Raw genomic sequence first — 15,674 nt, forward strand, 5'->3', positions numbered from 1 at the left:
TTGCAGAAACCTTTTCTCCTTTTCCCTCAGAGGCTCTGCTTATCCCTACTAGCTTGTCAGAAGAAATGGCATCTTATATGCTGAGCATTTGTTCTGTGAACCAAATCTGTTTCCTACTACCACGAGTTTTGAATATGTATGTGATTAAAAAGTGATTTTTTTTTTTGGCCCACAGAAACACCAGTGGGTCTATACCAAGGAGGTGAGAACAAAACAACTTGATTTCAAGAACAGTGATGGACACAAATACCTCACAAATACCTAAAAACCTTTGATCAGACAAGTAGCAGGGGACCAGACACCATGACTTTGAAGCCTTTTCTATACATGTCCAAACACGTGGGGGACTGGGGAAGGAATAGAAAGAGAAAGGAAGAGAAAAAGAGAGATAAACTTCCCCTTCTCTCCTCCTTCCTCCCTGGTATTTGTAAGGGCCTGGAGCTTGTTTTTGAATTGTTCAGTGGTAATGTTTCTTATTCTTGCAAAGTGATGTCCAAGGATGCTGTGTGCTGACGTAATGTAATGCTATGTTCAGCTGTGGGAATGATGTTTGCATCCCGCTCTTAAATGATCTGGGGATTCTTGAGAACTGGAGTCTAGTAGCCATTTGCAGAGAGTAGAAGTATCACTCCAGCCTACGCCTTCCTAAGGGGTGCCACATACTCCATGCCCATTTTTACATACAGTACCAATAACCATCCAATTTGTCTTGTTTCCTGCATTATCAAAGATAGAGCCTCTGCAGAGATGGAGCTTTGACAGAGTGGGTAGTCTCTGCATCCCAGTTATCTAAGTGATAAAGCAAATGTGAGTTGTTCTAAATCTAGATGCATTCTGGGAGTCTGATTGCCAAAAGGTCCTTCATATAGCTGTGTGAACAGAAATACAGACTCATCAGTGAAGATGCTGGAGCTATCCCCAGTGTGTGGACAGCACCCTCGGCTTCATACAGCATGGAAAAAGCATCCAAAACTTTGGACAACCAGCTGTGGAGTTTTCTAAATGGCAGACCTATTGAGAATTTGATTATTTTGCCAGATTTGATGATAAATCTTTTGGATTCTGTTGTTAATGGTACCTATAGTTATGATAAGAGTAACAAGAATGCAGAGATGGACACTGTCATGAAAAACAAGGTTTGTATCATTAGTGTACAGTTATTTGGATTCAGTCTATGCCTTGTGCATCTCTGCAGGTCATGAGATTTTGAAACAAGTGAGACTAGAGTTTCAGCTAGCACCACAGGCCCTTTCTCTGTGTGTTGTCCAACCTCCTGAAGGAAAATTCCTTCCAGAAATCTCAAGCATGGCTCCTGTTTCCCACAGCTCAGGCAATGAGATCTGAAGAGTACTCTCTTCATTCCGGGGATTTTTCCCAGGTGCATGCCAAGGAAAGAAAGAGAGACCCAGAATAGCATATCCACTATTTCCATATGGGACGTGCTATAAATATAAGTGATAACCAATACGCTAAAAGTAGTTATATGTTCCCTATATACACAGTCAAAAGACAAGCAAAAAATTATTAGGCTGAAAAAGTAATGTTACTATGTTGTAGTCATTGTCCTGGGAGTTATCTTGGCAGACACATCTAATTCATTCGAGGTTGAAATAATTTATAATGCCAGTTCAAGGAATGCTTTGTAGCAAGTAATAAGAATTAGTATGTAAGAACAGAATAAAAATCTTCAAAAAATCTTCATAGCAGGAGAGTTAAATTCCTGTAAATAAATCACATAAATCAGCTGAAAAATCAACATTTCATTTAATCTGCTTTAGGTTCAGAAGAATCAGCTTGGAATGTAGTTCATGTTTCTTTGTACTTACTCATTATATTTATTCTCCTATTGTATAACAACACCAATTTCCATGTTTCAATACTTATCTTTGAGTTAATGTTTGTTTGATAGAATTTCAGTAAAAAATAGTATCTCAACTGCTTTATTAGAAAATGCTACTTTTTTAAATTGTTGTCCAGCAATTTCATTCTGAAGGACAGTGGTGTTGGATAGGTCAAACCAGAAGCTGGAAGACAAAAATCCTTTTTTGACCTCTTCTACACCTCTTGTTTTGCATTATGTGTCGATTCCACACTTCCGTGTTCAGTTTGGTCAATTAGGAGTCATAAATTTGGAGGAGCTAGTAATCAACAGATGAAGCATCTTGAGCAACTTTAGTATTTACATGATTGATTTTTGGTACTATTTCCAAGGCAGCTATGGGCTGAAGACTTTATCAACCTTGATTTTCTGGGTGACACTGTCAACAGATCAACAGTTAACAGTTAAAAGGAAAAAAGCATAAAGACAGTCTAACAGGATAGTAGTGCCAGTTTCTCCATGTAGAAATCAAACAGGATAGATTACATGCCAGTCTTCTGTGTTGATTTTTACTTTTCTCTTGAATTGTTACTAATACAATGACAAAAAAAAGGTGCTCTTTTGCAAGACTTTTTTAATATAAATAATATGCTATCCAACAAATATATAACACCACATCTGCAAATTAATGCTTTGTAAAGATCTCTTCCTGCTGTTCTTGGTCCAAATTCCTCAAAATGAGAGCTTGTCAGAAGTTGTAGGAAGCTTGTGTTGCACCCAGCTCTGACAGAGCAAAAGGCACTGTGAGTGAAGAGCTGTGCACTGTCCTGCTGCTGGCCCATCACTATAGGAGGCGTTAGGAGCTGCAATGGAACACTGGCCATGCCCAGAAAGAAGAACAGGATGGAGCAGAGAACTCACAGCGATCATGAAGGAAAAGACAGAGCACCTTCAGAGTATGAGACACACTGTTAGCCCTGGTAAAGCCTGAGGAAGTTAAACTGAAGAGGACAGTCCATCTGCAATCCAGGGAGTTGGTGTGAACCATGAACCAATATTTTCAACTTAGTAAAGACTGTCCACAAAACAAGATTCTAATTGGGCCCCTTAAGGAAAACACAGTCAACATCAGGAAGGAAGATAATTTGGTTTTGCCCCTACATCTATGAGCTGTACAGCTTCACTCATGATGGTTGTTTTTTCTGGTCAGTTCTCAGTCTAGTCACCAGCTAGCCATATCTAGATGTATTATAGTCAACAAAAAGCTTTTAAAGACGGAGGACTATATCTCAAGAGTCACAATTTCATTCCACGCTTGTGGATAATGACAGAGAAACAATTATAGCAACCATCTCCAGCTGCTTTCTAACCTGGCATTTCAAGAATCACAGAATTGTAGGGGTTGGTAGCGGCCTCTGGAGATCATATAGTCCAACCCTCCTGTGAAAGTGGGTTCCCTCAAATAGGAAAGAAACTACAAAATTGTTAGTTTTGAGTAACCAAATTAACAAAGAGAGCAAATCCTTAACCTTTCAAAATTGCAGGCTTTTAAACACAGTACACAGGCCAGAGCCTTCTGTCATATAAGCCATACTCAAAAGAACTCACATAACCCCAAGTAAACTGGAACAAGCAGGGTGCCTCCAACAGAGGACAGTTGCCTAGGGATGAAGCATATTGCAGGTCTGATCTAGGAAGAAATGCTCTGTGACTGGAAAGTACTCTGTTAGTGAGACTTGTACTGCTCATCCTTGCAGTATGTCATGAAACAGATGGTGCCTGATGTGGATGCCAAAATACCATCTAAAATGCTACAGTCTCAACCTACAAGTCTGAGGGATGATACAAATTAGAAATGAAGTGTGTTTTCTGGTAGGTATATGCTGGAAAAACACTGCCATAGTGAAATGCCTTGGAGGCTCCTTTCTTGGCTGGGTGAGAGGTCTGTAAAGTGATAAGCACTGATGTGGAGCTGCCACGACTCTCAATGTAGTAGCTCCTATTTCTGCAGCTCACACTCGAAAATGTTGGACAGAAAATCTTTTGCTTTCATTTTAGGCTTTTATTGTCTAGTTTCAACCTGTCATAGGGAACAAAATCTGGACCTACATCTATTCAAGCTCCCTTCATTCTGGCAAAAGGGCCTAGATCTGCACACAAACCACTTAGAAGATTTGCTGGTTTCAAATGAACTGTTCAGGACTCAGTTCAGTACTCTCATGAGAGCTTTTCAATCTGGCTGTTAGGACAGAAAAGTACGAAAGGTCTTATATTTGGACACAGGGCTGGAAGAAAGAGAGATGGAAAGAATGAAGAAGGCAAAGATACACTGTGAGGGAGAGAGCTGGATATCAAAGAACAAATGCTTGTGAAGTCTTCTCTTTGCTGATGACTTCCACTTCAAAGTCCCAGAGTTCTAAAGGCATCTCGTAAATCATCTACTTCATACAGTGGCTGCACAACAAAATATAAGCAATAGGTCATTTATCAAGTAAGCAGGAGCCTATAATGATGGGGAAGGACAAAAGAATGGCATGAAATGTGAAGAGAGGTGGAAGAGAATGAGGTGTGGGAATATGAACAAAGTTAGGAGAAAGAGGCATAAGCAGAACGATCGTGATGACACAGGAAAGAATGAAATGATGGATAGCGGAGATGAGTAGTAAAAGCAGAGCACTTTTGCAAGGAAGAGAGGAAGAAGCTGAGGAAAAGAGGCACTGGAAGGAGAGGAAGAATTAGTCCTTACCAGAAGGATCCGTCGAAGTTTCCTGGACAGATGGACAGAGTTTTCATGCAGACCTTCCCAGGCTTTGAATGTCTTTTCCCTGTTCTCCACAAACGTGTTCCAGCAATAGAAGAAATCTGTGCAAGGCACAGGGGCATTAAAGCATGCTCAAGATTGCTCCAGAGAGGACACTAATCTCTTCTAGGCTCACTAAATCATCATACCGTATCCTGACATAGCTCTCAGTTATTTCTCCCCTGCCCATTTTACCTTTGAAAGTCATGATGGCGATTTGGGCCCCAGCCCGGTGCAGGCGTCTCAGCCCCTCAGGCTCTGCCTTGCGATCCTCACAGAAATAGAGGCGGGCAGTGAAAATGCGCAGGGTCAAGTTTGGGTAGGCACGAAGGAATTCAGCCACATGTCGGGCGCAGTCATAACAGGGGCTCCAGGAGGTGAACCATGTGATGCGGTAGCAGCGGCCTGGGTCCAGGTCCCAAGCTGAGATGTAGCGTAGGAACAGAACCTCCACATGGCAACCCATCTTCATGAAAGAGGAAGAGGGGCAAAGCATGAGACAAGAATGAAGTAGGCTATAAGGGGAGGAAGGAGGGAGGTTTGAGCTGAGTGATGTGTGGGAGGAGAATGAACAAGGTGAGAGAGAGATCTTAGGGTCAGTGCACAGAAGATGGCACAATGCGTAAATGATGACCACAAGAAGAATGTGGGGGAGCAAGGTAGAAAAATTGAAGTATTGTTAAAGCAGCAGGGACTATATGGATGTCTTGCTAGTAACATATTTGTGCGTAGCACAAATACAGATCTACCTGGAGGCTGCATCCCACAAATGTTATATACCAGCATGGTATCCATTCTTGTGGATGCATATGTCAGAGGAGGTCTTGCTACTTGCAGCTCTTCTTTCCCTGCTGCTCCATGTGAAAGAGCTGCATCCTCAACATGGATATGAGAATAGGATGCCAACGTGTACCTCATACCTTGTTACGCAGATATCCGAAGTCCAGGGAGCACGATGTAGCACTGTCACGGCGCTTCACAACATAACAGAGGTAGGTTTCACGACGGCCTTTGGCCCAGCGGAGGTTCTTGAAATTGTAGAGGAAAAGCTTCCTCTTCATCAAGAGGCTGAAGGAGAATACAAGAGATTGTATATTACTCTCATCCTGAAGTCATAGGTGTGAAGTTGGTCAGACCTATGTTGAGGGCTCAGCAACAAAAATATCACCATCAAGTTCAGACCTTCCTTTGTGAAATAAAAACATCAGTAATTTGCATGCACTATTTTGGGGTGAGAGTGTAGACGTGACTGTGGGGGATGAAGGAGATAAGGAGGTGACCTTGTGAGTGGGAATGGTAAGTAAATTAGTAGTGATTAATCAAACAGCAACCATGTCTGAGCAGAGTGCAAAAGTATCCCAAAGATGGACACAAATGAGAGCAAAGTAAGAGGGTATCTGGTAAAAAAAGATATGAGAAGATGAGAAGGTCTGGAGTTCAGTGATCAAGGTATATTCTTTCTAATATGTGAAACCTTTATAACCACTGGGGTAATTAAAGGATCAAATCAGAGGCTTTTTAGAGAAGACTGGACTATTTCTTTCTATCCTTTTCCAAATGAAGAGTGTGGCTGGAAGTGTTCCATACGCTAGTTGACAGAAGTAAGTACTAGGGTAGGCATGCTGACATACCTGATGTGTTAGTTCCATTCCCACACTAGGTAAGTAAGCGAAGAGATTGGCAAGGGCCTGATCCTATGCCAGGTTTCCTGATGGGGATAGGTAGCAGGAAAATGAGAACGATAAGATAGTCATGAGCCTTATTCAACAGTTCTCAATGTAATGTGGAGGTACATCTGAGGACCATGTTCACTGTGGTAAGCTATTCACCTCCCTCACAGCAATGCAAAACAGAAGTGAATGTGTTAAAAATAATAATGTCCTTTGTCATCTTTTCCATCCGATAAGCTGGTGTTCAGCAGGGAGCTGGAGTCAGTGTAAGAGACGTGGAGCTGAGTTTTCTGGGGGTCTCTGGTGTGGTGTGGGAAAGGGGAATTTGTATTTGTTGGGAATTTCCTGATTTATATATGAGAGTTTAAACAGGGAAAATTTCATATATAAACACTCAGATGGTTTAGGGAGGACAACCTAGTCATTTACATAGTAAATAAGTGGATATGATAGGCCAGAGAATTGCAAAGCTCTTACCTGAGCTATATAACAAGAGCAAAACATCAGTAAAGTTTTCATATAAATATTTGCTTTCAAAATGTTTTTGATTTCCTTCCTGCAATCCCTTTCCTTCCATATTCCCATTTTTTCTCTTTTCAAAGCTCTTACTCCTGCAGAGCAACATGGTGTTGCAAAAACAAGTGAATGAGAAATAACAACAAGAAAAAAACATTTGGGCCCTTTCAGTGTCAGGACAAAGTGACGACTATACAAGACAATTTTGAGTCACAGGGAGCCATTTGTACATCTAGAAATATTTGTTAACATCAATTCCTGATTTCTCTGCTCTGCAGAATTGACCATTGCTGGGGATTTTTACTAGGAAGAATGACCAGTATGAGAACAAAAATGAATGAAAAGATGTTATGGGACGCAACTGAGAAGATCTGCAGCGAAGTGCGATGTGATGGCTACATATGCAACTCCTGTAGCATAGGAGTACGTTGCATAGTTCAAGAGAAAGCAGCAAAGACACAGGAGCTGTGATCATACACAAGCACTGAACAAGGATCTTCTCCTCAAATAAAGATTCATGAAGCAATCCAGAAATCAGAGCGAAAGCCCTTGAGTGTGTGAATGATATACAGTTATGCAGAGTAATTGAAGAGCAAGTAGAAGAATGCAGTGCTGGAACAGTCTGTGCCTGAAAGCACAAGGTAAGAGCAGCAGAATAAGATTGAAACCTGGTGCAAGAGGGAGAATAGGTGGAGAGAAAGAAGAGTGGGCAGAGATCAAAATGCTTAAGCAGCATCTAAATGTACATCTTTCTGTTATATATATATATTTTTTGTTTGTTTATTTCTAGAAAAGAAAGAATGAAAGGGAACAGAGAATAGTCACAAGAAAGAAATGACAGGAAGGGAAAAGGATGCAGGTTAGTTTACAGTCAAAGAGAGAAGGAGTGATGGGGACAGAGTGCTGCAAGGTGTAAGAGTAGAACAGGGTGGGGATTTAGATCACTGAGTCATAAGGAGAAAGGGAAATAGACAGTAAGCGCCAAATGGACAGCAATTTAATTAGAAACCCAATTTATTCTATCAGCAAGAAATTGGAAGTGTTCATTTTACCTGTCCATGTCAGCTGGGTTCTCTCTCAGATGACTGGGTTGCACAGAAGTTGCCTCACAGGCTCTGACTGTTTAGCCCTCTGGTGCACAGAAATGTGGAATGCTCTGTACTTCCCTTCCCCATTCACCCCTATCTACTCTTGATGGGCTTCAGACAGTGTGTCTAGGGGAGGAGTTAGAAGGGCCCCTGGAGCTGTATGAGCCAAAGAGCAAAGGGTTAAAATGTGAAGGGACTCTAGTTCTGAAAGATGCTGTGCACTCATTGGCTGTCTGTCCTCATTGCACTTGCCATTGGGCCCTCCCAGTCTGCAAAATTATTCTGAATTAATATCAATAACATGACAAGGCAGGAAGCATTGTCTACTGGTTAGGGGGGGGGGCTGGGAGTTGTGTACCACTGACAGTGCAAAACCACACTACCCCTCTGGGCCTCTGCTCACACAGCTGTGCAGTGATGATGGTGATGCTGACCTTCCCTGACAAGGAAGCAGCAGGGGTAGCCTGTGAGAGTGCACTGTGAATCCAGGTGGAAAAAGCCCAGGGAGCACCAAATTGTTGTCTCCTCCATTTCTTCCAGAAAGGTTTGGCAGCTTCTTGGGAGCATGTGGCAGCACCAAAACTGAAGAGAAGTGAGAATAGAGCTACCTAGCTCATGGAAAAGGCATAGGGGTGGTGTGCAGAAATTGGGCATGTCACCCCTGTTTGACACTTGGGTGTCATGAATTCTGGGCTGTGTCAGCATGAAAGCAGTAGGCACTAACCGAAATCACAAAACTGTATGCAAAAAACCTGCTGAGCATGACTGAGGCCTAAAACCTACTGAGCACACGACAGCTGGAAACATTACTGGAACCAGCAAGCTTGGGGTGCAGAATCCCTCCTCTGGATGTCTCATGGCAGCATTGCCTTCACTCATCAGGCCTGTGGTTACATGCAGGTGTGCTGAGGTTTGCTCTCACTATGTGTACTCTCACTTTGCTAACAGTTTTCTGCTTCTCAGGCTCTGCTCCACTGCAGCACTGTTGAGGTGACCATCCCCTCAGCAGGGCTGAGGGACAGCCAAGAAGAATCTCACCCAAGACAGGCTTGGGTGCTGAGGAGGCAGATAAGGACTATCGTGCTCCATTTCAGGTAGGGGCTATCCTACTCCATTACTTCCTCAAGCTGGGCATGACTGTGAGCACTACAGCCCTTTTGTTTACCTCATGCTAGGGTAGTTCTTCATTTTTTCTCTGCTTGATTTACTTTCTTTATTAATTTTACCGGCTTTCAGCTTGCTGCTAGTACCCTGTGAAGCCAGTATATGCAAAAACATGAGTTGACAGACCAGAACAGACTACTCCAGCTCAGTACTTTAAGAGTGGCCAGTAATGCATACCTCAAGAAAAGGAGAACTCCTGGAAGATTCAGGACTGGACTGTCCTACATCTTGGGGAAGTGTATTCCTAGCTCCACAGTAGTAGCGGTCATACTCAACAGACACACAGTTTAGCAGCTTCATTGCCAAGGGTTGTGGCAATTATGCTCTTTGGAGATCTGGCTTTTAGTGTTTGACCAAAGACAGAAGAGTCTGCATCCCTTATTAATCCCTGTTCTACATAACAGACTAATAGAGGACTTTCCTGCTAATAAAACAGCTGCTCCCTTTCAGCCTTTGCTCTAGCAGAACCTCATGACAAATATCCCAGGTTAGTCCTAGAATAATTTTATCCTGCCTTCATACTGTTTTTTCTTTCAGTAACACAAAGAGAATGTCTATTACACATAAAAAATAAAAAACAACAACACACCCTTGGAAATGTTCTACTGAAGGTCGACTGTCTATGTTTCATCAGATAAATTAAGATAATTTATCTGATAAATTGGCTTTATTCTTGTTCTGGTTCCTAATTTTTAGATCCAAACATTTATAGAAAATTTTGCAGATTTTTATTCACATTAAAAGGAATGAAAAAGGAAATCTTAATAGTCAGCTAGATCATATCAGTAAATGAAATTTGTGAGATTTATGTGTTGATTCTCATAAAATCACAGAATGGCCTGGGTTGGAATCTCAGGGATTGTGAATCTCCAATCCCCCCACCACAGGGCCACCAAACCTCCACATTTAATACTAGACCAGGCTGCCCAGGGCCCCATCCAACCTGGCCTTGAACACCTCCAGGAACGGGGCATACACAATCTCTCTGGGTGGCTTCTTCCAGCACTTCACATCACCTCACCTCACTAGTAAAGAACTTTCCCCCGACAACAAACCTAAATATTCCCTCCTTCAACTTAAAACCGTTTCCCTTTGTCCTGCTGTTATCTACCCTTGTAAAGGGTTGGCTCCCCTCCTGTTTATAGGCTCCCTTTAGGTACTGGAAGGCTGCAATTAGGTTCTCCTGCAGGCTGAACAAGCCCAGCTCCCTCAGCCTGTCTTTGTAGGGGAGGTGCTCCAGCCCGCTGATCACCTTTGTGGCTCTCCTCTGGACCCTCTCCAACAGCTGTCTTTCTTGTAACTGGGGGCTCCAGACCTGGACACAGTACTCCAGATGAGGCCTCACAAGGGCAGAGTAGAGAGGGACAATCCCCTCCTTGTTTCTGCTGGCCACCCCTATTCTGATGGAGCCCAGGATACTATTTGCTTCCAAGCTGCAAGAGCACACTGCTGGCTCATGTTGTTTTTTATCCACCAGGACCCCCAGGTCCTTCTCCCAAGGACTGCTCCTTCCAGTCTATATAGATGCCTAGGATTCCTCTGGCCCAAGTGCAAAACCTTGCACTTTGTTGTGTTGAACCTTTCAAGTCTGTTGAGGTCCTTCTGAATGGCATCTCTTACTTCCACCATGTCAACCTCACCACTCAGCCTGCTGTCACCAGAAAACTTGCTGAAGGTGCACTCAATTCCATCGTCGATGTCATTGATAAAGCTGTTAAAAGAGCACCGGTCCCAAGACAGACTCCTGGGGAACGCCACTCATTATCGGCCTCCACCTGGACATAGAACCATTAATCACCATCCTGTGGCCTTTCAACCAATTCCTTATCCATTGGGTGGTCCACTCATCAAATCCACATCCCTCCAATTTGGAGATAAGGATGTGGTGGGTGACCATGTCAAAGGCCTTGCTCAAGTCCAGGTAAATGACATTGGTTGCCTTTCTCTTTGTCCACCAATACTGTCAGTGTTGAAATAGATTCTTTCTCAGATTCTGCAAAACATTGGAATGCATTCTTCAAGATTTAAAACATAAGTCATTTTCCATAAACTTTGATATTCTGTACAGAGATAAGAAAGAACAAATGAACCAACAGATGAGTTATATCACTCTTTGGAGGACTAGCAAGTCTAACTGCTGTTGAAAGCTTCTTAATACCCTTCATTTTGACCAGCCATCCACTTCCCTCTCACTTTTAATGTGTATGCCCAAAGACAGTAGCAGCACTTCTCTGCCTCCAGCTTTAATCCCCAGAGCAGGAATGTGTTGGTGTCAAAGATAGCTATGGATTGTTTTTAGTGTCTCATAGCAAGTCTAGGATTATATCTTGAGAGGGACCCTCAGCTCCTATGCTGTTCTTATGGCAAGAGATGCAACCTTTCTTGCACATTAGCAGAGATCACCTATGATCTGGTTAAGAACATGATTAGCAAACAAGCATGGAAAGATCACCGACCCCTGATTTATTTGCTAGTCTATCTTTCTCCCTGGCTGTAAATTGCCAAATTTTTAATACCTGGTGGGACTTCTTTCTGGGTAGGAGTTAATATACATGAGGAGAGATTTTGACCATGCTTGTTCTTCCCTTTCTGCTCAATGCAAAATCATTTGGAGAAGGGATGAGCTGTGAAAGAGTGAAAGGGTTTTACAAATTGTGATTCATCAGATTAAAGCTCAGGTCAGTTAAACAAGGCTAATGGGGAAGGCTAGGAAAGTTTCCTTTATTGGTGTGTTTGGAGTATTATTTAGAAAAAGACACTGGTCCCGCTTATCATGATTACATAATGATGCCCTAGCATCCTTTCAGGCATCTTAAATTCGGGGATTTATTCTCTGCATAAAAGTGAGAACATCAGAGAATTAAAAGCAGATTGAAGAGTGGAGTAGGAGAGGAAAAGGAAGGTTAACATCACCAGAAAGCAAAGAGAAGAAATCAGAGAGCAAAAATGTGGTGAATAATTAAAAGTAATGATCTAAACCCGAAGCAGAGTAGAAGTTGCTTGTTTAGTCAACAGGAAGTTGTGTGCTGTTGTGTACTGATATAAATATTTTTTCCATTCACCTCTTGCTCAGAAATCATATTTTGAATCGACCGCCAGTGTCAACAGTTGGTTATTTCTTACACTGAGCATAAGAACTGCAACCACCTGCTTCCCTTGCCTCAAGCGAAATTCTCAAGCAAAAAACTTTCTCTTCTTGAAAAGTGCTGGTGCACCATAGACACATAGACTTGCACAGATGCCTCAAACAGGGCAAAAGCAGAGGTCTTTGTAGATGGACACAGGCAAATAAACAAGTTGATGTGCTTATTTTTTATAAGCACATTACATTGTATTGTGTTTTTTTTTTTTCACAAAGATTAATTGTCCCATTTTGAAAGATAGATCCAGCACAGAAGTAAAACAGTTCTGCCAAGACTACTCACATTGCTCCCGTCCCAGGTGTGAAAAAAATTAGCATTACATGTGGAGGCTGCTTGTTCCATGGAGCAAAGGGCCTTGTCCCTACATCTGCCAACTCTTCCTGTGATGCATCTGTTGAAATCATGACTGGGAAACATGTTTCAACAGTGGTATGGCAAAACACTGCCTTTCATGGTGTGGAATATACAGCACCACAGAGATGCAGGAAAATTCTGAGGATGTGTGTGAAGTCTACTTGGATGTGACTGGGAGGATTTTGTGTTAGTTGGGGTGGGCTGCAAATGAAAATCTAAAGCACTGTGAGGCAAGTGCCACTGAAGAGGCATCTGTGTTAGATAAGAACAACGGTCTAAAGTCAGAAGAAGGAAGTGGGAGTGAGAGAAGGTGGAACTCAAGGATGTGTGGAAGTGCTACTGAGGGGGTGGGCTTATGAAACTTTTACCTCCACCTTGTGCACTACTGCATGCTGAATGCTTGTAGATGATGCCACTGATGTAGAATTGAGGGCTGATTGAGGGCTGGGTGTGCACTAAGATCATACTTTATTATGCCTTTCACTAGTAATTTGGCTTTCCAGGCTCAAACTGCAAAACTTTTACCTGGAAGCTTGTCATAGTTTATTTTTTTTATTCCACTGTTGAGTTTGTATTTTTGCTGGAGGAAGAGGAAAATTAGGGTAAAATTATTGAATTGAATACATGTTTTTCAACTGCAATTGTATGAGTGCCTCTCATTCCTTCCCTGTAACTCTCTCCTAGCCCAGAGAGACTGACACCTGCTGGGATCACTACTTGTAGAAGAAAAGGAACCAGGTTAGTTGAGGAGTATAAGAGCTACTGAATATCTTCTGCACCATACATGCAGGTAAAAATAAAACTAGAAACCAAGTACATACGGTAAATGTTTGACACTTACAGTAAGAAAGACACATAATCTGCAAATCAAAGGAGAATGTAACTTCCCAATGCTTGGAGATGGACCTGGGGAAATAACTACCAGAGCTGCTTGCACCATAGCAGTGCATGCAGCTCCAGCCTCAGGTATGTCCTACCTATCTGACTTGACTTTTGACTCTGTAGTGTGTGGACCTGGAGAAAATCCTCTTTTTGCTCAGGGTATTGCAGGTGACATTCCAGTGTTACTCCATTTTGCAGCACAAACTCCTGGTTTGGACACCCCAGGCCCTGCTCCTAGTCCCATATTTCCCTTAGTGCAAGTCACTGGCTCCATATCTCTGCAATCTTCTGCTAGTCACAGAGAGAAACTCAATTTTGCACCGCAGTTTTTCACAATGAGAGTCATCTCTTCACTGTGGTTATGGTTTCCCATAGTAAGAGACCATAGTTGTCTCTTATTAGCTCCTGTTTGTGCAGTTGCTGCAGCTCATGTGATTCACTGAAAAAAGAGCTTGCACCTGGCACCTGGTGTAAATCCTGATTTTTATTTTCCTTTTGTTTTTCAGTAAATTTTGTTTAGGCTGTGACAAAAGTGCTTGGAAGCTTACTAAAGAGCTTTCATGTTTCTTGGCTTGCAGTCATGTGTTCAGAATTCCCTGCAGTTTCATAAGTTTTTCTTGGCTGTTAACAAAGGGCCATTGTGTCCACTCTGTGGTTTCTTTTCTGTGCAGGTACAGGGATGGGTAGGGAACAGGCACATTTACATTAAAGGAGCTAGCTTGGTCCAGCCTCAATTTGGAAAACCACTGACAAGACTAAAATAAGATCACTGATTTGAGAAGCGAAAATCTACCATGAAGTAATTCTCCTAGCAGTGCTCTCAGTGAAGACAAATGGCAAAGGAGCCAGCAGAGACTATGAGGACTTCCATGCTCATTGTTAGGAAGTTGCCCTTCCTAACACAAACTGAAGAAGTTACAAACATACCAGCTGAAGTATCTAGGAGAAATGGAGTAATGCTGAGCTCAAGAAGAGATGATGAGAAACTGAAGGGTAATACTAGGCTTGGAAAAAAGCATGCTTAATTTGTAATTGAATTAAACCTTAATAATGGCAAACACTGCTTCTTGAGTTGTTCTGTGCCACTTTGAATACCAGACAAGAGACACAGAGAGATGTAAGCATTTTCTAGTGGGTACATTTTCTGTCAATCTGACTTCAGTGCTCCAAGGGAATAATCTAAGCAGTAAGTTTCACCGGAATGCTTTGAGCATGGAAATGCTTTGTAGGTACAACATACCCATTGCAAGATATGCATGCTGATGTTTATCATTGTGAAACCACAACCTTAGTCATGTTGGTAGACTGTTGGCTTTCATGTTCAAAATAACTGTTGCTGCTGCACTTGCCACTGCTGCTCACACCTCTAAAGTGTTTGCTAAGAAACTAGAGAAAATAGCAGGAGGATCCAAACCCTGCAAACCTTCAGTCTCCAGGTTGCTGATTAGGAGAGTAATGTCTGCCTACAAGAAACACAAACAAATGATAACACATGACTCCAAAAGGGAACTGAAGTCTAATTAGTATACAGAAACTACATCGCTACATCGCCAAACTGGGGCTCAGTAGCCTGGACAAGGGCAGCAGATGATTTGGTGCTTCTAGCTCCTCAAGCTCAACAACAAACAAACAAACAAACAACAACAACAAAAAAAACAAGCAAAGGAAAAGGTGCCAAGAAAGCAGCAAAGACCAAAGAGAACCTGGCACATAGTAGCTGTGACTGTACAGAACATCCCAAGGAAAGCCAAGAAACTGGTAGCCATGGTGGCCAAGAAAGCAATCAAAAGACTAGGGGAATATGAAAGCTGACAGACCAAAAAAGGCAAAGATCCCATCTAAGGGCAAAACAGTGAAACTTGAGACTGCCAAATGCAAAGTCAAGAAATGAAAAGTAGCCCTGGTTAAGAGGGCAGTGCATGAGAAAAATGGGCTACATTGAGCACAAGCAGAGTCTTGCTTCAGGGACACAAAATTCTTTAACTGATTAATTTGTTTCAATCAGGTTTTGCATTTTTGCATGTAGTTCCCTCAGAGGAAGAAAACTCATAATAATAATTAAAATATCCTGATTTGAAAGAAAACTCAACCTTTATATAAATTATGGGGTTTTTTTTTGCTATTTCCTTCAATTCTCTACAGCATGACTGTTGAGGAGAGAGAGCCAATCTCTCTCACAGCAAAATGAGCAGAGGCAACAGATCAGCTGAAAAAAAAGAATTTGTGATTTAAGATCAG

General features: G+C 42.2%; 1 protein-coding gene and 1 long non-coding RNA gene across 3 annotated transcripts; one reads left to right on the top strand and one right to left on the bottom strand.

Annotated features, from left to right (window-relative positions):
* Positions 1-1,629: 1,629 nt before the first annotated feature.
* AICDA (activation induced cytidine deaminase) lies at positions 1,630-8,085 on the bottom strand. Its single transcript, XM_031611523.2, has 5 exons — positions 7,858-8,085; positions 5,540-5,687; positions 4,815-5,085; positions 4,566-4,681; positions 1,630-4,273 (listed from the first exon to the last, which is right to left on the bottom strand). The coding sequence occupies exons 1-5, from the start codon at positions 7,863-7,865 to the stop codon at positions 4,220-4,222; spliced, it is 597 nt and encodes a 198-aa protein (XP_031467383.1). The 5' UTR covers positions 7,866-8,085; the 3' UTR covers positions 1,630-4,219.
* LOC149919757 (uncharacterized) lies at positions 6,952-15,392 on the top strand. 2 transcript variants are annotated; one of them, XR_016470193.1, is made up of 4 exons: positions 6,952-7,446; positions 8,857-8,987; positions 13,239-13,520; positions 14,108-15,392. It is a non-coding gene; the product is annotated as an uncharacterized LOC149919757 (long non-coding RNA). The 2 variants fall into 2 exon arrangements; XR_016470190.1 differs by lacking the exon at positions 14,108-15,392 and having other exon boundaries at positions 13,239-13,749.
* The last annotated feature ends 282 nt before the right edge of the window (positions 15,393-15,674 follow it).

This window comes from Phasianus colchicus, chromosome 1 (assembly GCF_987193195.1).
Source record: "Phasianus colchicus chromosome 1, bPhaCol1.hap1.1, whole genome shotgun sequence".
Lineage (NCBI taxonomy): Eukaryota > Metazoa > Chordata > Aves > Galliformes > Phasianidae > Phasianus > Phasianus colchicus.